The 27,333-nt window shown below is 41.3% G+C and overlaps 1 protein-coding gene across 2 annotated transcripts in view; it reads right to left on the bottom strand.

Moving 5' to 3' along the window:
• Nucleotides 1-27,333, bottom strand: part of BSN (bassoon presynaptic cytomatrix protein) — a 210,029-nt gene that overhangs the window by 139,225 nt on the left and 43,471 nt on the right. For both annotated transcript variants that reach the window (XM_053377413.1, XM_053377412.1), the window contains exon 3: nt 20,485-21,321. In XM_053377413.1, the coding sequence (XP_053233388.1) occupies nt 20,485-21,321 (837 nt within the window). The remainder of the gene's footprint in view (nt 1-20,484; nt 21,322-27,333) is intronic.

The following is a 27,333-nucleotide window of genomic DNA, read 5'->3' as shown; positions in this document are numbered from 1 at the left end:
ATGGCTCCCAAGGGAACTCAAAGACTTTGCCACCTGCCAAGGGAAGAGGGGAATTAAATTGGTCTCGTCAAAAAGCTCAAGGAAAATACAGCGTGAGGTTTTAGCAATTGTAGTGCTCCACTGGCATTGGCAGTTTCAAATCCAGAAGGCCTATTTAGGTGGTCAGTTACAAATGCATAGCTGAACTTTTGTTTCTCACTTACAGTGAGGGATTCCAGAATGGGGATAAGTCCAAAAATGCAAATCGGTAATTTTAATGTAATTACTTACACTCATGTCATGTTGTTCTAGATAATCTATTGAATGACATATAAACTGGATGTCACTAGCAACTGCATATTTATTTTTTAAGTAAATTGCAGGAATGTGGTGGGGGGCAATCTTATCCCTGGCAAGGGACTTTAAGCCTTTGCTCTCCAGTGTGGAACTATACCTGCTATTTGCACTGAAAAGAAAGCTCTGATTTACACTCATGGAAGCTCTTTCCCAATGAAAATAGCAGGCAAAGGGTCAGGAACACCACGGGGTCCAAGTCCTCTAAACCCACCCACAACAGGGTCTTATTCCAGATTATGCCATCTCTGCAGTTGCTGGTTACTTTAGAAAAGCCATTCACACCGTTGCTAAATGCATGTATGATATGTTGTCTGAACTAGTTTGGCCCTTAGAAAAGCAGGGACAAAGAACAGTCTGAGACATTTGGTCTTGAAACATGTATTTTTAAATCCATGACTATATCCATGTCTCATTGCAGTGTGACTTCTTGTGGTTTCTGACATTTCTAAATATTGTTATTGTGAGCCTCCATAATGAGTCTGTTATATGGCAGTTCATCAACCCTGTAAGTAAGCAAATAAATTAAATAAATCAGGTAAAATACGGTGAGCATCAATCTTCCTCACCTCAGACATGAAAGCCCAAAATATTCTCATGTTACTGAAAGCTGTTAATTACAGAAGATTCATAACAGGATTTGAAGGATCATGCAGACAAAGGCCAGATTCAAGGAACATGTGTCATTAAAGACTTTGTGATATTGACTTGGGCTTATGCTACCAATTATTTATAACCCCCTGCCACCTGTTTGTGCCTGGAGTACAAACAGCTTTTGAAATAGAAGCCAAGCCTCCAGCTGCATATAACACAGACAACTGAATTCAGAAATCCAGCTCTTTTCAAGTGCTGCTAATTTCTCTGTACTTTCAGCTTGCGACCTAAGTAAATTAAAAATAAAGCGCGGATGTGTTATTTAAAAAGTAAAGTGTTATCACTTCGGGAACAAATAAGGTAAGGAAGTGAAAAGCAAAATGGTTATTTCTGAACACTAAAAACATTATGGCACGTATATTTCTGGGACTAAACTGATATTTCAGTGAAAGACATACCAAATGGAACATTAACTTTTCTCCATCAGCCAAAGGCTCCAAAAACCAACAAAAGCCTTTATAAATTAATTACACTTATTTCCCAGATTCTCTGCTCTTTTGTAGCACATACAAGAGATAGCTGAAAGTAACCCCCTGGGTTTTAAAAAATTATTAATTGATATATATATATTACCTCTGCCAGGTTTCTAAAAGACAGCTGGGATATGATTGCACATACTTGTCACTTTGGGTTCCTAATTATTATTCTATATGTGCCCCCTGTCTTATAGGATAGGGGAGGAACAACGTAGAAATTCTTCTTCCAGAAGAATCCGGCTATCCCTTCTTTAGCAAAGCCTAAGCAGTGGGGGGAGGGGGGCTGTGTCAATCCCAAATGGAACTCTGCCTGAGTTTACATCAATTACGTCACAGGATCTCTTTCTGTGTCACTGTCTTGTTAGCCTGCTCAAGTTTAATTTCTGGTACTGCCTTTAACAACTGCATGACAGAACAAACTCTAACTGGTTCTGTGCATAGCTATTGGGGAAAGTTCACTTGGTTTATCACACAGTTGTTAAGGCTAGACTGTAAAGAATGTAAACGGGTGATCTGTAGTGGATCGCTCAGCGTTTTCTGACTCCTAATCATTTAAAGATAGGAAAAAACAAAGCGCCTTGGGGTGGGGTCTTAAATTAGGATGCTGAAACAAAGAAAGATTAGGGGGGTGGAGATCAGGAGTGTTTTTGTGTGTGAAAAGATTGTGAACTCAGTCATGGCACCACAAATAAAGTAGATGCCACAGGAGTGACACTATTAATCCTTGCTTTTAGGGTGCAGAAGCCTAGCCTCAAGTATGTGAAATTTTAAATTTCACCTACTCTCTATTGATATGAGCTGGTAACGCATACTAACTTACTAGCAGACACATGCTATGTTAAGAATGGTTTCTAAGAACTGAGTCAATACAGAGTCTTAAATAATGACTAACTAACCTATATTAAATTCACACCACTAAATACCAATTAACCTAGTTAGAAAGCTCATGTAAATCAGTCTCACAGATTCAGGATGCCTTTCAAAGAATCTTTGTTGATTTAATATTTACTGTAGGATATGCTGGAAAAATCAAATACTATTTCTAGTCTGGCTTCAAATATAAGTATCCCTTAACACCATAATCCCCTCAGAGCTACAATCTATGTTACCCATTCATTTATAGACTTAGCAGCATTCTGCATTTGACCCTTGAAACAGTAACTGGGTAAAATTGCCAGTCTGCATAATCGCAGGAAGAAGAGATTCTTCAAAATTCTGCACAACAGGGACACGTTTGGTAAGGAAAAAAATACATCTTTCATAAAGAAAGCTCTGAAAAGATGCAAGGATTTTGACTGAGCTTATTTCAGAATTCAAAATGCAGTAAGGCACAAAGCTACCTGCAGCTGCAATTCCCAGTAACATAGTACTATCAGAAATCAGCTTGTTAGCAGCCATTCTGTTTGTCTGATTCCACTCAAAATCGATAAACAGGACTGAACTTTAGTTTCTACAAAACTGTGGGGAACTGCAACATATGGACTAAGAACAGAAACTGAAATTCTAAATGAACCTGATAAATTCAAATGCTGGGTTCAAAACAATAAAATAAAGCCAGCACAGTGTGAGTAAATTACTGTACACTAAGGAACACTGGTAAGGTTCTGATAACATGGACAAAGATTCAGAGGTTATTGGGACGTTGTAAGCACATTATAAGCAAAGTATTCACATTTCTCTCCTGTAACAGCCTTTGTCAGAAAGTGAAGGAGGGATAGGTATGAAGCACTGAATCTTGTCCTGCTCTCCGCAGCAACATAGTCTATCCTCAGCCAGTATGAAGCAAACAGAAGCTACTACAAAATAGTCAGATTTACGTCCCTGAACAATGCATGATCTTGTGCAACAGATGTAGATGGCAAGCCTCTTTGACCCTACTGCTACAACTCATTCCTAGCATAAATTTGTATTATGCCACACCAGAACTCTCAAAAGTGATAGTACCATAAGCCCTGGGAAACAGAGTAACACTGGGCATTGAACAGTTGTTAGAAACTTCCCGTTTCAAAATTTGGAGATTGTGAGTGGTGTTTGCAGCTGACAGAGAACAGTAAGCCAGCTTTCTTGTTTCTCCTGTTCCTATAAGTTTGGTTTCAAAATGAAGTTAGTTGAGGCCTTATGATATTCAGTCTATACCTTATCACATTCACCCTGGATTTAAGGCGGATCAATCTAAATTGTAAGATTATTTTAAAAATCAGATTATAAACAAAAGCTGTAGGAAACTAAGACTGGAGAGCAGTTATGAGATCTGGAATTTAGGGCTGTTCCTCATGGCAAAGACGTTACTGGTCACCTTTCTCTTGAAATTCCTTCTTTGTGCAAAGTTTAGAACCTGAAGGGCTATAATGCAATATCCCCATCCGTACTAGGTTATCTCCACTGACTGTCTTTGTAATGAGAGCAGGAACTAAAGTGATTTACAAACGACTGTATGGAGGGAATCAATTCTGGATGACACCAGCAGGGAGGGGAAGATCTGACTAGTTCCATTTTGTATATAGTTTAGTAGCAGCATGTTGCTAAGTAAAGTTTGTTCCTTCTAATCCAGCCTCTGTGGCTCATATGTAATCTTGCAAATACTTCAGTCTTCTTTTACTATATAGGCTTTTAAGTGGGGTAGGGCACAGGAATGGGGTTAGTAAAAGATTTTGCAGCCATTTGACTCTTAACGGTTTATTTCCATAATCATTTATCCTAGCGTTAACAACCCTTGAACTTGCTCTGGTCCTGGATCTGTTTGCATGGTTATGTGGCTAAGCGCAGGATGAAGATGAAAATGAACAAAACGGTCAAGGGATGTTATTTTGCCTCTCATTTTGCCTCCAGAAAAGCAATTTTAAAAACAATCTCATAATCTTAATTATCAAGGAGACAAAGTTGAAAATTCACAGTAATATGAATATGACAGGAGAGAGTGACCAAGGAGGTTTGTCTACAGGCAACCTGTAAGGGGCAGCCCCACATGTATTTACTCACATTCACATCATCTTGGCTGTGAGTCCTGGAAAACCTGCTCCCTGCCTTGCAGGCCTTTTCCCACCTGGCCTGCTTTCGGTTTTTTGTATCTTTATTTTAGAGCTTGTTGTGATTTAGATGGAAATTGTTCAGTTTGCTTGTGTATTTTTGTGTTATTTGTTATTTATGACTATTTTTATTACATTTCAGTTACATATATTTTCATGTTGTAACCTCCCTTGAGCATGGTTTGAACTGTGGAAAGGTGGCATACAAATAAAATAATGTATATATGTGGGTATTAGCACATAAAACACCATTCACCTGCATATTAGAACGAGGTTGGGAGGAAGCCTGCTTAAAGCTGTAAAGCACAGTGATGAAAGGGAAGGTGGGGTGGTGTTTTGGTTGTTGTTTTTTGTCTTTTTTACTCCTCTGGAATGCTCAGGCACCATTTATTTAGACTCAGAACAAGCTTATTAAAATAGTCCCCACCTTCTGCCACCCCCTGAAAAATCCTGTTTTGAAAAATCAGACAATTGGTGTCTTATGTTGGTTTTATTAGGTCCCCTTGTTTAAGCTTCTTACATGTCTGGCTAGTTAATTTGGCTAAGTTGTAGTCAGGGATGCTAGTACAGTGTGTGTGTGTGTGTATATATATATATATATATATATATATATATATATATATATGTGTGTGTATATATGTATGTGTGTGTGTGTGTGTATATATATATATATATATATATATGTATGTATATAAAGAATACAATGTTCTTTAGGTGCTATTCCACATCCTTGGGATCTAATGACAGTTTTTCTAAGCATTTTTGAGACCAGTGGCTTACTTAATTCAGTCTCACAACATCACTGAGATTTCAAAACCCTCATTATCATGATACTTTTCCATCCTTCATGCTGCCACACCCTGCTGGCTCAACCTGATGTAAGAAATGATAGAAGGAACAAAGGGTTTCTGGGAAGTAGTTCCTGGGGCAGCATGTCACACAGAAAAGCAGACTTCTTTCTGTATCTCAGCATACCAGTTCCATGCCCTCCAACATTTGTCTGATGAAAATAGGGACTTCACATTCCATAATGTCAATTTTACTATTTATAACCCACACATCTTACTGGGTTCCCCCAGCCACTCTGGGCAGCTTCCAACATATATAAAAACATAATAAGCATTAAACTTTTTTTTTAAAAAAAACCTTTCCTATACAGTATTGCCTTCAGACGACTTGGGGGTCAGCTAACTCCATACCCTCCAACATTTTTCCAATAAAAATAGGGACATCCTAAAGAAAAGTGGGTCTTTCTGGGATCAAATCAGAAACCGGGATGGCTTCTCTATATCAGGGGTGTCCCTGGAAAATAGGAATACCTGGAGGGTCTGCAGTTCTAAAGTTTCCTCCTCCACCATTGTATCAATATTTGTGGAACTAAATAAGTGTGTTAGGACAGCAGTCATAGAGGGAAGGAACAAGTTAAGGGATCGGAAGTGACTCAGCATAAAACGTATAGTGAGAGAGCAGGATGGTCAGAGAGAGTTAAAAGCTGAAAGAAAGCTGGTTTAAGTTAAGTTATTGGTTTTATAATACTCCTGCTAGATTCTTAATGACAATTAACACCGCTTGAAACAACTGTCACACACACCAGCATGTATCTACTATCTTTCATTTGGTTCTATATTTGAGGAGTGCCCAGACTAACAATTCACTGCTCAGAATGCTGCTTGCTCAGGTCTAACAGCATTTCAGGTTGGTTCCTGTAAATCTTGCATGATCTGTACACCCACTATAGCAAGTATGTTTCTGTAAACATCTCCAAACATTTTAGACAGGGCCCTGGATGGAAACTCTGGATATCTGGGTCAAGGTCTGGTTATCCATTCCTCCATCCCAGTGCTTGACCTCATGAGTTCTCCTCTTCAGGGAAAGGGTAGAAACCACCCGCCCCCCACATTCCCACTTTTATAAGGGAATGGGAAGAAATTGTATGGCGGATAAGGCACTGGGTTGTATCTGTAGTTTATTGAGTACATTGTTGAAGGGGTGTCTGTTCGGAAGTCCACACCCAATGGGCCATAGCACCCTTCCAAGTGGTGGCCCTATTGGGCTCATCTTGATTTGGTGTATGTCATAAGGCGACCCTCTATACAGGGTTGACCCAACCTCTTATCAACCAACAGGTGGGCTGCTTGATACCTGATGCTTACCCAATGCCATCGCCAAAGCCTATTTACATATGTGAAGAACAAAAGTTGTAGCCTATTTCAACCTAAGACTGATGTCCTGAGTCTTATTTCTACCTGAGATGGCCCTGCACTGGGCTGCTTGCTTCCTGTGCCTGGGCCCGCAAATATCTAGTCCTCTCTCTTCCTTCTTGAGTCTCCTTGTTCTCAAAAGAACTAATACATACATGTCCCAGAAAGTGGGACTACCTTGCTGGAATTGTCTTAACCTGCTAATCCTCTTTGGCCAAGAATTACTAAATAATTACATTTCTGGGACCAATGTGCCCATCTCCAAGGCAGCAGAAGGTGCTTTGACAAAGGGGAAAAGGCAAACATTCTTAAAAGGGATTCCCCATATAGCTGCTTCCATCTTCAGAAACAATTGTAAAACGGTTAATGTCTGTCTGTCACACAGACACAAATACACCCACCTCATGCACCTAGCGCAGACATGCTCAAGAATTGAAAGCATTAGGAAGGGGTCGGATAAATCCCTGTACAGCTGCTTGCTTATGACAGCAGCTTTGAGTTACACACTGATTTTTCAAAAGCACATGTGCAAAAATTAAAAGAACTCAAACTTTAATGCCTCTCTCCCCGCCCCTTTCTTCTGTCTGTTCTTTTGATGCCTGGGGATGTAACATGCTTCTCTCTCAACTGCTGAGCTATCAGAGTGCTTTATATAATTTACAAGCATTATTCATAACAGCCAAATGCAAAAACTGGAAGTAGGACAGACTGTGCTTCAGTCCCGTCCCCCCCCCGCCAATCCCACTTTTCCTTTCATTATAACTTCAAACCTGACTGTTACAGTGCATTTTTCCAGTAGGTGATATAAAGCAGGGCCATTCTCTACATTTTTTATATGACTAATTCTTTTGAACTCTGGTATGAATCATTGGTTTTTGATGGGAAATCAGGACCTTTGTAAGCCTAGATGACACCTGCACAGGGGCGCAAACTCAAAAATCTGTTTGAATGGAATCAACCAGAACTGGCAGACAGGCTGATTAAACAATATATGCTAAGTGGATCAGGAAGGAGCAATTCTTAGTGATAGTCTACCATTAGATCTGTATAATCTCCGCTAATGATAAAGGTCCAGATAATGAGAACTACAATGCCATCCACTACTGCTTCTAAAGATTAAAGGGTTACAGAAAGATTGTTAACTAAAGAACACAGAGCTTTCAATAGGATGAGCATGACGTTCTGGATCCCATGCTCTTTCTCAAACAAAGCACAGAAGGAATATTAGCAATCCGGCAGAGAAGGACTTTGCTAATAAAGGGCTGAACACACTGGAAATGTGAGCTTGTAATGAGAATATAATGCCACAGCAAGAACTTTGCACAATTCTGAGTAATGTGTAGATGTAGAATTATTATGTATTACATTTATAGCTTACCTATCTTTCAAAGAGCTCAAATGTCGTACTTGGTCCCCCTCCAAATTTTATCTTCACAACAACCCTGTGAGGTAGGTTAGGTGGCTCACCTAACTGACTAGTGGATCGGATAATAACTAACCTAAGGTGTCCTGGCAAGCTTCATGACTGTGTGGAAATTCACACTCAAGTATCCAGTCACTACCAGGGAGAATGGGAACTCTAGAATCAATAGGAATTTATTCAGAGAAAAATAAAAACCAAAGTACTTAAGAACATAACAGAAACCTTGCTGGGTTAAACCATAGATTCATCCAGGAATCCATACTGTTTCCCACAATAGCCAACCAGATGTTCATCAGAAGCCGGCAAGCAAGACATAAAGGCAATAGCACTCTTCTACACTCACTTCCCAGCAGTTAGTATTCAGAGGCCTCTCCTTAATGTTTCAGAAGCAAGGATGCTATGAAGAAACAGAGACAGAAGGTATAAGTATGCAATACAATAAAATAAATCATAGTTTGCGTATTGGGTCCAACTCCCAATTTTGGTAGCTAAAGCTTGCATCTGCTCTCTGGCATCAGGAGGGCACCGTACATACATGGCTCTCAGTCCCCTCTGATTTTCAGGAGAGAGGTGGCAGTTTTTTTGAGATCGTATTTTCCTGTAAGCTTTAGGACTCCTTCCCATCTATAGGAACCTTCTCCAGCCCTGTCACTTATTTCATTTTGTCACCTGAATGCTAAGACTCTCTATTTGAAAATATGGGAAGTGATCATGCAAACATTAGGCTTCTAGAATTGCATATTATTATATTAAGGACGAACAGTGTAAAAACAAACCAATGGTGTTATAAGCTATATACCACAGTAACTATACAGAATTGAATGTCAGTCATTCAACATCACAACTGAGGGCTATTTTGGATGTCAAAGTAGGTGGGGAGGGGAAGAGAAAGTGCAATCTGCCATGTCTGAAGTGAACTTTTGCATTGCCCCACACCCCCACATACAAGCTGTCTCCCCATTTGAAATTTGCACATCACCCCAAAGGTCACGTCTCTTGGCACTGCTCCGTAAGGCAGTTTAATAGATGCCAGTGCCTATCATATAGGCGCAAACAATTAAACAAGAAAGAGTAATTACAATATTGTGAACTGCCATAAAGATGAAAAATGTCTTTGGGTGTGTTCAGACTGCTGGGATTCTGCATGGTTTGAGAAAACTGCATGGAGCGTGTAAGCTATATGGCAGCCATAGGCAACCTCGGCCTGCCAGATGTTTTGGAACTACAACTCCCATGATCCCTAGCTAACAGGACTAATGGTCAGGGATGGTGGGAATTGTAGTCCCAAAATATTTGGCGGGCCGAGGTTGCCTATGCCTGGTATATAGAATTTACAATGATCAATTGCCACATCTTCGTAGCATATGGGATAGGAGGTAGGTTATACAAAAACTTCTACCTCTCTTTTTTAGAAAAAGAAAATCATGTATTTAGTATTAATAGGAATAATATTAATTAAGTGGGAGTCATGTTACCAATATATCAATTTAATAATCAGGTCCAGAATGAGTCCATGTTTGATATTATACTTATGGATTCACAGGTCTTAAGATTGCTTATCCAAAGTTGTCCAGGGATAATTGGTGACTGAATCCATGCTCTGGCATATTTGCATGCGTAATGAAGCAATACTAACCAGCTTGAAAGTTGTCTGATGCACAAGTTTTTCCATCAATGCCATTTTCCATACTTCCTGGTACCAATTATCCAGAAAGGAATTATTGCAAGACCTTCAATTTTTTAGCAATCACAAGTCTAGCTGCTATCAGTAAGAATGTTACGAGTTTTTTGTGCACAGCCCCTCAAATATATGTAATAATGCCAAGTTGTGGGTCTGGAAGCAATGACTGATAACCAATTGTACCATGGAAAACTCCTCCTCATGATGTTGCAATTCTCTCACATTATCACCACATAAGGAAAAATGTTCCTCAGTTCTCACTTTGCCTCCAACATGATGGAGAAACCGTGTTAGTCATTCTATTTTGTATGTGAGGAATAAGGTACCAGCGAAATGCCATCTTTAAAGAGTTCTCTCTGACTCTAGCAGAAATTGTTTCAACAGTGCTTTGCTTCAAATCCTTTTCCACTTAACCTTGCCAATTTCCAGAGTTAATGTTCCCCAATTCTTTTAAGTCTGTCACGCGCTCCCAATGTTTGAGCTAATAAATTTCTCTAGATATTTGACAGTATGCCTTTTCTCCAATTTGTGGTTTGGTTTATTAAATTCTCAAATATCATGAGAGGGGTAGTGACTTGACTCACAATTATGAACATTGTTACGAAACGTTCCTCTGGGTGGAGTTGCTTTCTAATTGATTTTGTAATTGTTGTCCTGATTTGGGTCTGATTCCCTGACTCCTGCAGTTCAAAATATTATCTAAGGTCCAATTCCTGTGCAACTTGGCATCCAGAATCTCAGATTGGGAGATTGAGGTGCAGCTAACTTAAATCATTTGTCTTTAGGGGAGGAGGAGAGTTGGTGGGATGATGTCATCACCTCCTCAACAACTTCAACCTTATTAAAAAGATAAAAAATCTTCCAATGACTGGTGTGAACAGAGCTCTCCCACTATTCCTTTCCTAGCATAGTACAAAGGTGGATGTGTACATTCAAGGTATGTAGATATCTTTAGCAAATGTACAGTATAACACTAAGCATGTTTACTTGAAAGTAAATGCCAGTGAGTTCAACGTGGTTTACTCTCAGTAAGTGTCTTTAGGATTGCAATCTTACATTAATTTGTTCCTTTAATTTTTCAACAGAAGATAAATTCAATTTCCCTCCAAGTCTGGAACCAGGTCACTTCGCATGTCCATATCAAAATCCCCACCCACCCCCCAGTTCTGGCAAAGCACATCAAACTGATTTGCATTTATAGCAATAAATGAATGCTACTGCACAAATTCAGTCTGTTGTGTTAGGGAAATAAATTAAAATAAATAAATGTCAATCCTGCAATTCCAAGAGGATTCAATCCATGTGTACATACAATATGTAGAGATGCGTTTAGCAATGATAATCACTAAAACAACAGTGCTGAACACACCAGTAGTGTCTTGTCTTTCAAACTCTCTTTACTATTTCAGATTCAGATTCTGTTATATTCTCTGCTAGAAGCTTGACACAAATCATATGTCACTTTATCTTATTAGCTGAAGGGCTGTACTGCCACAGATTATTTTTGCATGTTCTTTCATTTACTCTTTAAAACCAAAGGGAAGTTGTCTAAGACTTTAGGCAATGCAGAAGGCAGTGCTAGGCAGTCATCATCCCTAAAACCTCTTCTAAGCACATGTTTATTCTATTGATTTTATTTATCTCTTTGTAGATATCTACAAAGATATGATTTGTTCAGAAAGCTGCTATTCTGGATGATATCTATGTATGGGAATTCAGTCACTCCATTTGCCATGGAAGCCTCCTATTTGTTCAGATTTCCAACAGACTGAACTATGCAGACTGTAGTATGCATTGCAAATGTTGGCTTGAAATGTTCTGTCAACCAAAAGAGAACACCCAATCCACAGTATTCCTCTAGAAACAGTAGGAGTATGGCTGCCTACCTTAAATAAGGATATTTTCCTGGTAAACAGTTTCTGCTGCTTTCCCCACAAAAATGAATATGGCTTTGCCTACTGATATAATAATAATAATTTACTATTTATACCCCGCCCAAGCCAGAATACCTATGACATGTATTACCCACTCATTTGCTCCCATTCTGCTATTTGAATATCCAACAAAGACATTAGCCCTACATATGTACTCACCACGAGCAACGTCTTCCTCTTAATGCTCCAATATTTTTGTTTAGATGACATGATATTAAATTCCCTTTAAAGAACCATAATTTTTCTATTTTTGAATAACCTGGACAGCATGTCCATGCTGGGGTCAGCTCTTATCTAAATTGTTCTAATCTCCACATTTCTGGCTTTCGCTCCTGCACATCTTCCATTATTATTATTATTATTATTATTATTATTATTATTATTATTATTTTGTTTCAGGTTGTCATCCCATTGCTATGATCATATTCCTCTCTCTTTACACTTCCACATAACTCCTTCTATAACCCTCCAGTCCCTATTTGCAAAGCTGCTCCACATCTCTGTCCACATACCATGCCTCACATCTCTCCTTATTTCCCCTGCACTCTTTCAACATCCCAACAAGATTAGCTGCTATTGGTGTGCTTTTCATTCCACTGTGAATCTTGCCATGACACTTTCAGCGACTGTATCATATCCCCTCTCTTTTTCATCAAGTCACTTCCTTCCCTCCTCAAGACTAGCTTCATCACTATGTGTTTCTATTTTTTTTATAAGATATTTATTAAGATTTTTTAAGATATTACAATAAAATAAAAAAGAGAAAAAACAGATAAATAAAAATACTGAATAAAGAAAATTTAAAAACACATAAATTTTCAATTGCTTATTTTCCTTTAACTTGTTTCCCGGACCTCCTCGTACCTCCCTTTTTTGTATTCCACCACAAATTGTTAGTTCAGCAAATCCTTACCATTATATTATTACCTATTTGTAATCCTTTTTTCCATATTCTCTTAAAGCATTACAGCTGGAAACCGCTTAATTTCAATCCAACATCATTCTAACATTCATTGATTTTACAGTATTTCTGTAAATAGTCTTTAAATTTCTTCCAATCTTCTTCCACCGACTCTTCTCCCTGGTCTCGGATTCTGCCAGTCATTTCTGCCAATCCCATATAGTCCATCACCTTCATCTGCCATTCTTCCAAAGTGTCTTGTGTCTTCCAATACTTTGCAATAAGAATCCTTGCTGCTGATGTAGCATACATTAAAAAAGTTCTGTCTTTCTTTGGCACCAATTGGCCGACAATGCCCAGAAGAAAGGCCTCTGGTTTCTTCAGGAAGGTATATTTAAATACCTTTTTCATTTCATTATAGATCATTTCCCAGAAAGCCTTAATTCTTGGGCACGTCCACCAAAGGTGAAAGAATGTACCTTCAGTTTCTTTGCATTTCCAACATTTATTATCGGGCAAATGATATATTTTTGCGAGCTTGACTGGGGTTGCGAGCTTGACTGGGTGTTTCTAGAAACAGCTTAACCTTACCTTGTACTCCAAATTCTTCCTTACCTCATTTCTAGTTCTCTGTCAAACCATGACCTCTCTGTGTATCCCTGTCAGCCAGTTTAATATAGACTATAAGTGCTCTGGGAAGGGACTGTATCAGCACTGCTAACTAAATATTAAATCAATCAGAGCTGGGACACATCTATTTTTTCTTCAATTAATTTTCTATAATAGTTAGTTATGCAAAATTAATAAACAACAATAATGACAGACCTTTTGCCATATATATTAAGAGAGGCATTGCCTCCCATTGGCTGAATAGTGATACACCATGGAGAGAGCTGTGGAGCTATCATGGATTCTCTCTCCAGGGGAAAGGGGTTAGGAAAGCAACCCTGAAATAGGTCTGCTTCTACTGCTTGAAATGGTCTCCCCAGAGATCTGAATAACAGCCAACTTTCTAGCTGTACACAAGAAGCTGTCTAGGGAGGGAGGTTGTGAAATCTCCTTTGGGGCTTGAATATGCATCTGCTGGGGATTTTTCTGCTGTACAGAATATTAGGGCAGGGAGACTTAGATGGCACAATTTCTTTCACACACGCAGCAAACTATGTAACACTGCATATATCTCCACAACTGTTCCTCCTTCCCCAGGAAAAGACTGCAACCTTGACATATATGCAGTGTACAGTAGGATCACAACTTGTGCTGATTTAACTTGTGCGACTGCAACCTGACGTGCCTGGTGGCTGGCCAGCTGATATCACACTAATATTAAATGTATGCAAGTCGGAGAGTTCCTTGCCTTGCTTACCGGGCTTGGGAAGGTCTCCTGTGGGTTCTGGAGGCCTTCACAAAATCTTGGAAGCCCTTGCAAGATCTCGTGCAGGCTTTGGAAGGTAAAATTGTTTGTGCTGGGGTAGTTCCAGGGGATTGTTTTGAATATACACAACTTTGGCTTTACGTACTACTCCCTCAGAAAGTAAACCCTGAGCAAGACACGATCCTACTGTATGTGTATATCACCACTTTACACATGAAGTCAGAAATTGGGGCTGCTCCTCTTGTAACACTATAACACTGCTTTTCAACAGTGACGGTGGCAGGTACATTATAGACAGGGGTTCATCACCCCTCTGAAACAGGAATCCATCCTCCATTGGGAGCAGAGCATGTATAATCTTTTAACAGCTCAAACTGGGCTCATCTTCCTCAGTAGTTCAGTCCTCTGGAGTGTTTGGAGTTGTATCTGCTGACCTTGGTGACTGCAGAGCTAGAACAGCTAAAGAGGGGGAAAAGGAGCTGCAGCGTAGCACTCCTGCAGAAAAAGTGAAAGCTGCAATCCATGCCTCCACTTCTGGCAAAGCAAGTAAAGGCCTTAGAGGATCTCCTGCAAATCCAATCCAGCTCAGGGAGGCAAAACGTGCTTAAAATCTGTAAAAATGTTTCCTACAGTATAAGATTCAAGAGAAATGGACAACTGAAGTCCTTTGAACAAGGAGATGGCTGCCTCCAAAGAGATTTTGAAAATCAATATTATAAAAAATATAATGGAAATTGACTTGGAGGGGATAAAAAGCATTATTCAGTTCAATTCAGATGTAACAGATGAACTCCTTATACCAAACGCATCCCTGAACCATCCGTTTAAACAGTGTTTCATAGACGTGTTGCATTTTCATGTTTCCACTATTTTTCAAATTAACACTGGGGTCACATATCAGTCTTACCTAAAGGGGATTATTTCTAGTCATGGGAGTCTCACTGGGAAGAACACAGCTGGGGAGAAGCAGTTTCAGTGGAAGCATTCAGCAACTCCTTCCATCTCCCCATGTTGCAATTTAAATTGTCCTCCCGCTCTCTGGCTTCATAGGAAGCCAACAGACATCCGAATTTAATATACAGGGCTCCCACTGCCACCATCAGATTTTTTCTCTTCTTTAAAACATTCAGCATGTAATGCTATATACACTGAGTTCAATGAATCTTTCTTCCTTCCGAGCTGAAAAGAGTTACAAGCGCAGCCAGAAAAGAAATGAAAACATTGAGGAAGCAGTGTGTATGTAATGGGGCATAGCACAAGTCTGCTCTGGTGGGTAGCGTTGTGGCTGGGTCTCAGCCCCTGCAATGATCTGGCTGGGGGTGGAGACTGACGGCCTCCTTGATGCTGTCTGGCCCTGTTGTCGGAGTAAGGGCAGGGCCCTGCCCAGGGGTGGCCCCGCCATCCAATCAGTGCCGGCAGGAGGCATGGCCGCAGGCAATTTAAACTGCAGTGTGGCCAGAGACCATCCTCTCGCGCCTTTTGCCATGTAATGGGGTATAGCACAAAGTAACAACAGATCTATTCACCCCAAAACACACAAATTGTATGCAACCCCAAGTGGAACAGCTTGGAGCCCAGTTCCCCCCCACTTACCTGATTGTCCATTGTTGGGTGAAGCCAAATTTACTCAACATCGAGATTGGTGTTGTTTGAGGGTAACATCATGTGGACTACACAAATTAAATGTGAAAGCAAACAGCTGCAAACACACAATAAACCTCAGTGTGGAAAAGCCCCATGTATCTGATTAGAGTAGGTGTAGCTCAAAAAAGCTTGTCCCAAAATAAATGAATTAGTCTTGAAGGCGCCATAAGACTCTTTTATGTTTCTCCTGCAACTAATATGACTACCTCTCTTGCAGTTAAAATCAATAGTACGTCCAAGTTTTCTAAGTATAGTTAGGACTGAGCCAGGGGTGCCGACTTGCCCCCCACCTTAAGGGGGCGCGGTCATGTGATGCGTCTCGTGATGCTGCCCACAAGACCTGTGGAGGGTGATCTCCGCGCTTGCTTGTCCCAGCCACAGCCCAGGAGCCAGGGTATGGCTGGGACAAGTGAAGCAAAGACCACCCACTCTTGTCCCAGAATCTGGGTTGCTGGGCAGAGGCTGGCGCTGGGATGTGCATGCAGCTGCGGCAGTGTGTGGTGGCAGCCCCCTCAATATTGGGGGGGCACTACCCCCTGCCAAAAAGTATTGGGAGAGCTGAAGCCCCCTCCGCCCCCTATACCCAGCACCACTGGACTGAGCTGTTAAAATTATATGGACATGACAGGCAAAATCTAATAGCAAGCATTATTTTGTCTCGCTGTACCTTTCATGAACAATGTGAAGTCTGCTTTTAACAACAAACATTGTTATAGCTATAGAGAACTGATTTAAATAAAAGTTATCCAGGAGTACAGTACTGCCTTCATTTCTTTCCTTCTTTTTTGGTGCAGAAAACTTACATTGCCTGTAGTCTTTGGTTTATTATTTATCAATCTTTAATTAGCATAATCTTGCAGATATTGAAATAAAAGAAAAATACACAGTGGTGTACCTAACATTCTCTGTTTCTGTTTATATGGCAAGCAGCTACACAAGCTGACAGAACTGTTTGCTGAACATTAATTTTTGATTTTAGCAAGCGGGCAAGTTCACATGCCTACAAGTGAGCTTGCTTCTGAGCACAACTAATTATATAGCGGAAGAGCTCACCACAAGCACAAATCATAGAGTCAGCTGTGTAGATTCTTCTAACCTTCTCCACAGGACAAACAAATAATTTGCACCAATGCTGTAAAGATTTCATCCTATACCTGGCAAGAAGGGCAGAGTCACCCAGAATTAGGGTGGTATAGTGTGGTTAAGAAGATTGCAGTTGGACTCCTATTCTGCTCTGAAAATCACTGGGTGACTCTGGGTCAGCCCCTGGGCCAGCTTTTCTCACAGGATTCTTGTGAGGACAGAATGGGGGCAAACCCTCATTTATGTTTTCCCAAGTTCCTTTGGGAGAGGGTGGGGCATAAATGCAAAGAATAAAATAAGTAAAAGGCAAGTTTAGCGTTGATGGCTGTGCTCCAGGTCCACTCAATTGGTCCTTGGGGTGCTGCATAGAAAGGCCAACATCTTCCTTGCTCCCTAAAAATTCTAAGTTTGGGCAGCAGCAGGGAACACCCATCTTCTGTCCCAAGGGAATCAAACATGCTCCTACTCTGCAATTGCCATCCTAAGATCTGAGTCTATACATTCTGGCACTACAGCACCATTGTTTTTGCAGGCCAATTGCTACATTTCTATTAAAGGAGGAAAACAATATACAAATGTAAATTTTAATCAATATATGACTGAACAGGTTTTTATTCTGCCAGCTTATTCATTAGGAGTTGACGGAGAGAATGGTGAAATGAACAATCCAACGAGCAAGCAGCTTTAATGGTTCCTTACTTTCCCAACCTTCCTAGGTTAGCAAGAGTGATATACAGTTTAACTCCCCACCTCTTTTCTTCAGTGAACCATGCTTATACATCTTTTTGTAGAGCACAGTACTCATCCCTGTTCTCTTGGTGCCAATGGGGAATTTCTTCCCCAAAGCAAATACTAGCTTTAGTAAAAGGATTGTCCTCAGGACTGAAGCAGGGGAGGAAAGCCTTAAATTCTCCCCTCCGCACCTGCTGGTGGAATTTGCATCTTTTAAAAACCTGCATTTTTGTTCAGCATTCATAAATAACTCAGAATTTGGCAGTAGCAGCCTATTTCAAACATTAGGCATGCAGTTCCAGAGTCCTATGGAGTTATTTTGTTTACACAAAACACTGCAGAAGTGGGAATACCCCAAACTTTATAGTGTCAGAGATTTGCTGATTTATTGGCTGTTAGGAGAGCTGGACCGCCCATGAGGCAGGATGAGGGAGCCGCCTGAAGCAGCACCCCTTAAGGGGTGGCACACCCGTTCAACTGCCAAGGTGGAGGTGAAGGTGGAGGCATCTTCTACTCTAAGGAGCTAACCATATACATTTGAAACCCTTCCTACTTCCCCTTGCTATTTGTTGCCCCATTTTTAACCAATGGCTCATCCCTTCATCAGAACTTGGCTGCACCTTGCTCCTATGGAATGTTCCAATCTGCACTGTGCTGCTTCAGTCAAGGTTTTACATTCTGTAAAATGGAATATGGCATCCTCTCTTGCTCCTTGTTCTTCTGCTCTTACATGCAACATTGAGCTATGTGGGGTTTTAAAAGGGTCCCCCAGTCCTTGACATTACTATTCAAATGCTATGAAGCTGTTGCTGACTTCATTGCACCAATGTTACAAAGTCACTGCTCCGTGCAAAGAAATGTCATTACCCAATTCACATGATTACACTGTTTAAGCCATTTTTTTATCAGACAAGGAAAACAAGGTGCGAGTTCCCAGAGAAAGCTAGTGTGATGCTTAAAAATAAAAAACACGCTTGCAATTTCATTCTTGTTGTAGATGGCTTGAACTTCCTACTTAGGATTAGTGTATTCTTTTGGGGTCATCTAGGGGTGCAGCTTGGCTTGTTAAAATAAGGGGTCTTTGGGCTTCCTGTGGATAGAGCTATATAATAATGCAGTACACTACTAGTCTTGCAACTTCCGTGGTAGCATCACACCCACACAGGCATTTCAACGCCACCACTAAAATGCAGCACTCTTTTGCTGTGTGGGAGGTGACAGCTGTTTGACAGTAGTAGTTAAAGTAAACCAGAAGCCACTTAAAGTTGTTGTGAGAAACATCTATATACACTTGAAATTTCAAGATAGCTCTTTTCCCCCTTTGGGGAAATGAAGGGTGCAGGGAGGGCTAAATGGTACTTGGATTCGAGCCAGGTAATCACGGACTGGATTTTATGTCCCATCCAAGCAGCATATGTACCCACAGCGGTGCAGCACCCCACAACACGGTCACAGTGCTGCTTCTGTGCTAATTGAGAAGCCATCTGCTGCCCAGGTATCAGTTCCAGCTCCCAGAGCACCAGGAACTGCATAGATCCCTGACTTTACATTGCAGAAGAGAATTTTTAAAAAGAGTAAGACTTTTAGGACCAGCCCCAAAAACCATCTCCTGAAATAATGCCCTGAAAATCAAAAGGCACTGCTGTGCCATAAACGCTGATCTGATTTTTTATGTGTATGTCACAGTAACTTTTAATCTGATTTAAATAACACCAACCTTAACCCAATTTTATGATTTAGAATGGAATTTTTTTATATCTCCAAAAAGATGTAAAAGTGGTTTAGAAGAAACAAAATTGCTTCCAAATAAATTACTTTTGTAAAATCCTATAATTCAATCTTCTTAATATTGTGCACTAAGAGACAGGCTTGTGCTTACTGTGCATTTTCCAACCTCCATTTCCACCAACAAAAAATGTATGATCCATACTAGAGACTGGGTGGATAATAGATCCAGGCCATGTGACTCAGTTCTCTGTAGTTATAACCTCTAGTTATAAGCTCCCTACTATGCTGAGGATTATCAGATAAAGACGGTAAATTAATTGAGAACTCTCAGGTTCTGTGCCTCTGGTCTGGACTCATGAAAGGGCCAACATTGCTCCATGGTGATTTTTGCAATGATCCATTAGATTCTAGCAGAACTGGAGGACTTCACATACATTTCCAATTAGATGTAAAGGGTATGACTACACCATCTTCCTAGGAAATTCACCATTTACAGTTCATGCTGAAACTGATTACCTATGAAAGCAGCATGACATCTTCCAGGTGCAAATCAAAGACTTTTTTTTAATAAAATGATGGATGACTCATCTACTATCATATTTCCTTTAAACTTCAGAAACCCAAGACCAGAATATGCATTCGTAACCATTTCCATATTGCAGAACAGGAAAGAGATATCTGTGTGGTGATACAAGGCTTGGGTACCTTAAGACCTTTCCCTACGTACATTCTTCTGCCCTTACCCACAAGGACAAGGTTCATCAAGTCAACTCCAGCCTTCATGTACTCGCTAGACAAGGCCGTTACTCCATCAACTCTTTGGCAATCAAATAATTATCATCAGGATCTATCCCAGCAAGTTGCAAAGCATTCTGCCATTTCAGCTTGGTATCCAAACCAAATGCAACCAAATCCAGAGCAGCTCCTTCTTACCCAGGCTTGATGCTTTTGCGTTCAGAAGCAAAGCAAAATAAAAAATTACTTGCCCGTTGCTTTCACAGTGCTACTTTCCCAGGGACCCTCATCCTCTCACAGGCCAAGAAAACATGATCACTTTGTTCCCCCCAGTATCTTCCAAAACCAAATTTTGGAGGAGCAAGAGGGAAACTACATAAGATTCCTTTATGCATTTGTTTTCCTATGAGAATAGTTGCTAATATCCCCCATCAAACCAATCAAAACATGCACTGCCATTCATATCCTTATCAACCATATCCTTATCTATATTGAAACCAGCCACAGGAAATGCACTGCTTTTCAACACTGTGTTAAAAATTAAATTAGGAGCCTTACCTCCACCAGATGAGGTGTTGGGTTGAATCCACACATGTTGCAGACCTGCTGCTTACAGGATGTACAGGTATTATAGTTGGAGGGTTCACCGGAGCCCACGTTGATCTCTGCTTTACAGAGGGGGCACAAGACCCTTGCTTTCGGCACTTCCTTTGGCTTAATTACTTGTTCTGCTTTTGCTTGCTTTGCAGCCGGGACAGTTCCAGCCTTACCCTGCATTCCAGGTGTGGTGCCTGGGGCTTTAGGACCAGCTTCTTTGCTGGCATCGCTGAAGACAATTTTCGGAGGCACTTTGCCAGGGGACTGCTGACTTGGTGGGGTGGCCTCTGGCTGGACAGACATGAGTGTGCTTGCCTGGGTCAAGAGGGAAGCCCCAAATCCAAAGAGTTTACCAGTGAGGCCCTCTTGGGGCTGCTCTTGCGCCCCAGCACTGGGGGCAGGGGCCGAAGTCTTAGCTGGAGAGTCTCCCACAGTCTTTCTCTGATCCGTGGACGAAGGCTTTGCTTGCTGATGCTGAGGGGAAGACCTCACCACTTCCTGAGGAGCAGCAGGTTTTGGCTGGGCTTGGCTGGGTGGTTCCCTCTGGGCTGAAGCGGGGGGTGGTTTGGGGGTCTCAGGCTGCATGACACCAGCACTTGGCCTGGGGCCTGGCTGCATAGTTCCTGGTTGTTTCTCTGGTCCTGGTGCCACATGGGGCAGTGGCTGTTTGGCTGGGGAATGGGAAGGGGAAAGTGCCGGGGAATGTAGCTGCTGCTGGCTTTTGGAACGGGGTGCAGTGGTCATGTCCATCCCCAAAGCTCTCTGCATCTGGCAATTTAAACATAACCATTCTTGCACCTAGAAGACAAAAACAAAGAAAAGCCCATAAGGATACATCCACAGCTCGGTCATCAGACAGCTAGACTGGCAACATGAGAACACAGAACCTTTGTCCCTTCTTGAATGTTGCTTTTCTACCCAAAGAACAAAACAGACTCAGTACATGTCTAAAAACTCTTTCTCCAGAAAGATATTTTGCTACTCAATAAACATCAGGGGTCCATCTGTCAACTATTTCTTTTCTTTGAAGGCCTCCAGTGAAATCTCTGTCTCTAATACATCCAGCATAAATTTGTCTCTATGACCTAGTTCATGTCTGATGAAGGCCTCGGCCTAAGCATCCGAGGAGAATGTGGGACTGAGGAGCATGTAAGTCCCCCAACATCTTCACAGCCATGCCACACTGTTTGTGTGAACATTTTAAAGCTGGTATGATTAGGCAAATGGCAGTGGCAACATAGCTGGCCTCCATCTGGTGTTATCAGTTCAAGCAGTGGCGGAGGAAGCAGCTCAGCCGCCTGGGGTACACCGTCCATAGGGGCGAGGCTCACCGCGGGGCCTCCAGAGCCTGCCTGTCTCCTCCCACGTGGAGGAGCCTGCGTATGCCCAAGCCACCGAATCTCTCCCAGGAGAGGGTCTGCGCGCACTGCAGACCCTGCGGTGAATGTCGCCTGGCATTTTGTCACCCCCCTCATTGTTGACACCCGGGGCAGACCACCCCTACCGCACACCCCTTCCTCCGCCCCTGAGTTCAAGCATGAACACAGCCTAAGCGGGAGCACAGCAGCCCTGTGTGCTGCCAAGGAGGCCACCTACAAGTATGAGTGAGACTTAGTTTAGTGGCACTGTTCAGCTCAGTATTCTCCAATGCACTGGCTTATCTGGGAAAACCTGTTCAATGAATGGCCAACCCTGGCAGTGGCACGTGAAAATCATGTAGTACTATGTATACCCAGACAGCATGACATGCACACTGCTGCCAGGTTGGTCATTGACTGAAAAGATTAAGCTTTACTACATTCTACAACCTTTCAAAGCTCTGGAAAGCAAACACAGCAGCATCTTAGAGGCAAGATGGAAAGGTTCAGCCTTCCTCACCAGACATATATGGTTGACTGAAAGCAAGACACATTTTCACTCAATACATGTGAAACCCCTAGATACAAAATGAAAACTGTGACATGCCTTGGCTAAGTACTAACAAATGAAACATTCTCCCCATGAGAGAGATACCCAGTGACACAATAATATCTGAATCAAGTTAATTAAAGAGGCTTTATGGGAGCTGCAAATCTTTTGATTCTTTGAATCCCCAGGACACCATGTGACTGTACAAATATTAATATATAACATACTGTTGGATAATCACAGTTCATAAACTGGAGATTTTCTTAGGCAAGCAATTGCAGTCCTAAAAAGCAGCACAGTCAAGAAAGGTTTACAATAGAGGAAAATAATAGCTGAGAATTTCAGAGCAAGGCTGAGACAGTTAGGGCAGCAGCAATGCATATAGTTGCTCTTTTAACTCAAGAAGCCCAAAGCATGTATTAAATCCCACCATTTTAATCCTGTCCTCCCAATCTCCCTGAACTCTTACTGCTTGCCAGCCCCCCTGGTCCCAAACTATTTCCAAACTGAGGATCCTCAGCCCATGATTAAGTACCAGTTCATCTTCTGAGGCTAAAGAGCTGGAGGAGTCACAGATTTGGGCCCTGGCAGTTCTAGAACTGTTGAAATGCTACTGCTGATACTAAGACTTCAAGGGGTGCAAGCGTGACGATCTTTGCAACTGATCACTCCGAAAGAAATGGAATCTACTTTTTCATTTAACCTTGGGAAACTTGCCCTTCTGGTTCTTTACCCACAGACCTAATGCTATGTGAATCAGAGCAGAATGCACAGCCATTTTAGTTTCAACATTTCATAGCTTTGAAAGGCTGTAAGCAGACTTTTCAAAAATGAGGTGAGGTAAAACCTTTCTCACCACTGAGAAAACAAACAAACCAATAAGGCAGTAGCAGAGTCAGGAACAAAAAAGACTGCCATTTTCATCCACCTGCCAGAGACACTTATTCGACAACACCAGTTTGAAAATGGATGAAGAGATACACAAAATAGCTTACAATTACAGATATCCTTCACTTCCTATATAATTTTTCAACATCAACTATTACAAAAATGCAGTACTGCATTAATAAAATGGTTCATCAGTAGTGAAAAGGCTGCTGCCCAGTAGGAGAGCAATGCTTTGTATGCACAATGGTCCTGAGTTCAATCTTCAGTTAAAATATCAGATAGGAATGCTCAAAAACACCACCGCCTGAGACCCTGAAATGTTGTCTGTAAAAACAGACAACGTTATGCAATACGAACCAATGTCTCAGTGAAAAACAGCTTTGTATGTGCCAGTGAATTATGTGTGTAGAATGTATTAATTTTGCCTGCTTTCTGGGACAATTGCTTCTTGTGTTCACGGTTGCTTCTTGTGTTCCTTTTACACTGGTACAAAAATCACAACAATAAAAATAGGCTGCCTCAGGAAGGGAGAGAGAGAGAGAAGAAAAACTGGAGGAAATGCTTCATAATCAATCAAAACAGCCTCTGCCTTGATATATGCAAAAGGAGAAAGCCAAATTCCTGTGATTTTCAGTACTCAACCAACCACATCTGTGTTGTCAAAAAGCATCTGCAAAGCAACTGGTAGCTATATACCAATCTGTGAAATAGCACACTTATCAAAGATGCTTCCAGTGCCGCTGACGCAGCAGTTAGTAATTGCTTTACTTAGCAGGAGAGCTGAAAAGGCTGCACTAAGACAGCAGCACTAGGTGAGATTGAACTAGATGTTCCAGCTCAAAGTGTTGTCATCTCTGCAAGCAACACCCCACCCAACTGTACCTGACAACTGCCCGGTTTGTCTATATTTGAAAAGGAAGCTAGAGATGGATTGGAGAATTTGGTGCAGAAAAAGTGGGGAGGAAAGGGGTAAGTACCCCTATTCACCTGCTGCATCTCCAGTCAAACTTTACTGATCACAAACTGACTAAAAAGGCTGTATTAAATGCAACTGTCTGTGATGTGTTGTTTACCTTGATAAGGCTTCCAGAAGAAAAAAAATACTGGCCCCTCAACCCACCTCCTGCAAGCCTATTAACTTCATTCATTCTTCATTCTATTGATTTAGTATCTTAAAATGGCACAACTGCAATGAACACAATACAGACATCTTTTGCATGACTGGCAACTCACTCCTATAAATGTTTACTTGGAAGGATCATTGAGTTCAACAGGACTTACTGCCAGGTCAGTATGCATTAAGACTGCAACCTAAACAGTCTTTAAAACATAATCAAGGCTTTAGGTTTCTGTGCAACCCCATTTGTAGTCCAAAGATGAGAAACTGTGTGACTTATGAAAAAATGCAGGAATTGTCCAATAAATTAAGTCACTATTTACAAAAAAAAAGTATCCACAGAAAATCATACCTACTAAGCAGTGTTTTTTTTCCTTTTTTTAAAAAAAAGTTTAGGGGTACTCTCAGTTTCCTACTCATATTGAAATACTGCCCCTTAATGAGGCCAAACTTAGATTCACAAAATGTTTAGGGGTAGGCGTTTCCCTGCGTATCCCCAGGAAAAAAGCACTGCTACTAACCATGATATACAGTTGTATGTAAGAGGGTTCCATAACTCTGAAAGCAGAATTAAACCCATCCTAGTCCCAGTGATTTTAAAGGCCTGGCTTCCTGCTACAGCTTCCCCATCCTATAATCACTAACCAACAGAAATCAATTTTATAGGGGCTGAACTTTTACAGGGGGAACTTCCAGAAAACAGAGCTAATAAAGAATGCCCCCCCACCTGCACACGCACGCGCACACACACACACACACACACACACACACATTCAGAAACTAGACAGCACAACACCTCTGTTATCTGAGAGCAGGTCTTCCAATCAAGACACTGAGCTGTCAATTATAACCGGCAAAACGTTCCTCCAGCAACCCAGCCCAAGGCAAAAGGACAACCCTTCCAGTTCATTAAGAAATACTTCTTGTGTGATTTGATGCCTCACTAGATCCCATTTAGATGTTCTTTGTCCTTTGGCTCCTGGAAAAGACCAAAAGGTCTGAGCACGTGCATGCGTACAGGTCTTTCTTCCCTGCTTTGCAAGCAAGAAATGTAGGAAAGTCTGCCCACAGTGAGTGTAGATGTTTTCTCTGCAGTTCTAGGCTTCTTTCCCTTTGCTGTCTTAAAAAAATTGCAGCCAACACAGCACACCTTCAACATCAGCCCTCTCAATCAAGGCAACAGCATCTAGGGTGCTTTTTGGTGCTGTGCTGAAAAGGGCCATGGGACAGGCACGTGAATAAACAAGAAGCCTCAGGGCCCTGGCTAGTCACTCTTTGTCTTTCTCAGAATTAAAATAGCAACTTGAGAGGGAGGAGGGTGGCCTGAAGGCAACAAGGATCACTGGTGCTCAAAATTGTTTTCATTCACTGGTACCTTATGCCTGAAGCAGAAGCAAACACATAAAGACATTGGATTTTTGTACAGGGGGGGGGGGGAGGGAGTTTAGCTGGAGGGTACAATACTGATGCTTTACACAATAGATATTATACTAGAAAGAGCAAACCGCTCTGAGTAAACAGACTTACATTTTATAACCTTAGCGCATGTCGGCATCAAGATATTCACACAAAACAGTGTTAGCCTGTGTGGGTCCACATATTTACACATCGCCCCCAAGCTGAAGGCCGCAACACAAGTCTCTTCAGGGCCTCCTTTTACAAACAATGCTGCTACTTCTAAGCGTACAGGCAAAAAGGCTTCCGGCCTACTGCAGTGCAATGTACTGTACTGACAGAGACTGCTTTGCAGCTCCTTCCTGAAAACTGAATGCATCTTAGAATTTGAACTCATTGCCTCGTCATGGGCGCACTATTGTTTTCACCTTGCTGTACTTCCCCACATAAAGCTGTATACATTAACATAGCTAATATCAGGCTACTGAGAGCTGGAGGCCAACCATTAACTGATTTTGTTAAAATTAAAATTAAATATTGTCCCTCAACTAAGAATCACAGGACAGTTTACAGTATAAAAACGCAAAAATACACAACGTAATAACAAACAAAACAATAGCCATCCCCCCATACAGATTATTATTAACATGAAAAGCACACATTGTAAAACACCTCTCAATTTTCACGGGCAAGCTAAAGGTTGTGGCTTGGGAGCAAACCAGAGGGAAAACCTAGCCTCAGTTCAACGTTGGGATCACGGTATCCCTTTAAAGGGATCCTGGGGGCAGTGCTTTGTCCTGATGTCCAAAAAGGGACTGATGGGCCATAGCTCCCCAAAATGGTGGTCTTAAGGGTGGGGCCACCCTGATTTGATGTACATGATAGGGTGACCCTTAACCTTGTCAAGCATCTGTCAGCAATTGGGCTGGTCGATGTTAGGATACACACTCAATGCTGATGCCAAAACCTGCTAACAGCTGTAATCAATAAAGTTGTGGCCTGTAAAATCCCAATACTGTTGTCTTGTGGTTTGTTGCAACTAATATCATAACTGCCCCGTCCCACCCATATCTGCACTGGGCCTGGGCCAGCAAAACATGTCTAGGGCTGAAGCTTCCAGTTTACAGATTATCTCTTCCTCATGCTCATTTACCATATAGAGTTCTTCCAGTTATAAATTCAGGGATAATTATTCCCTTAGAGAATTGTTTTCAGCTTTGAAATTTTGTTGGAAGGCTACAGGTAAAGTTCATAACATTGTCTATTGTCTATTTTTAATATTGCATTGTTATGTTGTTATGTACTCAGTAGTATCTTGGGAAGAGCCAATCTTGGCTGCCATCCAAACAACAGCTTCTGAGGAAGTACTGAAACAAAAATATATGCCAGAGATTTTAAACAAGATTATCTATACTACTGGATAACAACATTAACTGTATTTCTGCATGAAATTTGTACAGTAAATCTATGGATGCATGGGATGCACAGGCAAACTGTGTTAT

Source organism: Podarcis raffonei, chromosome 2 (genome assembly GCF_027172205.1).
Source record: "Podarcis raffonei isolate rPodRaf1 chromosome 2, rPodRaf1.pri, whole genome shotgun sequence".
Lineage (NCBI taxonomy): Eukaryota > Metazoa > Chordata > Lepidosauria > Squamata > Lacertidae > Podarcis > Podarcis raffonei.
Note: the sequence above shows the minus strand (reverse complement) of the source record. Positions and strands in the feature narration are given on the sequence as shown.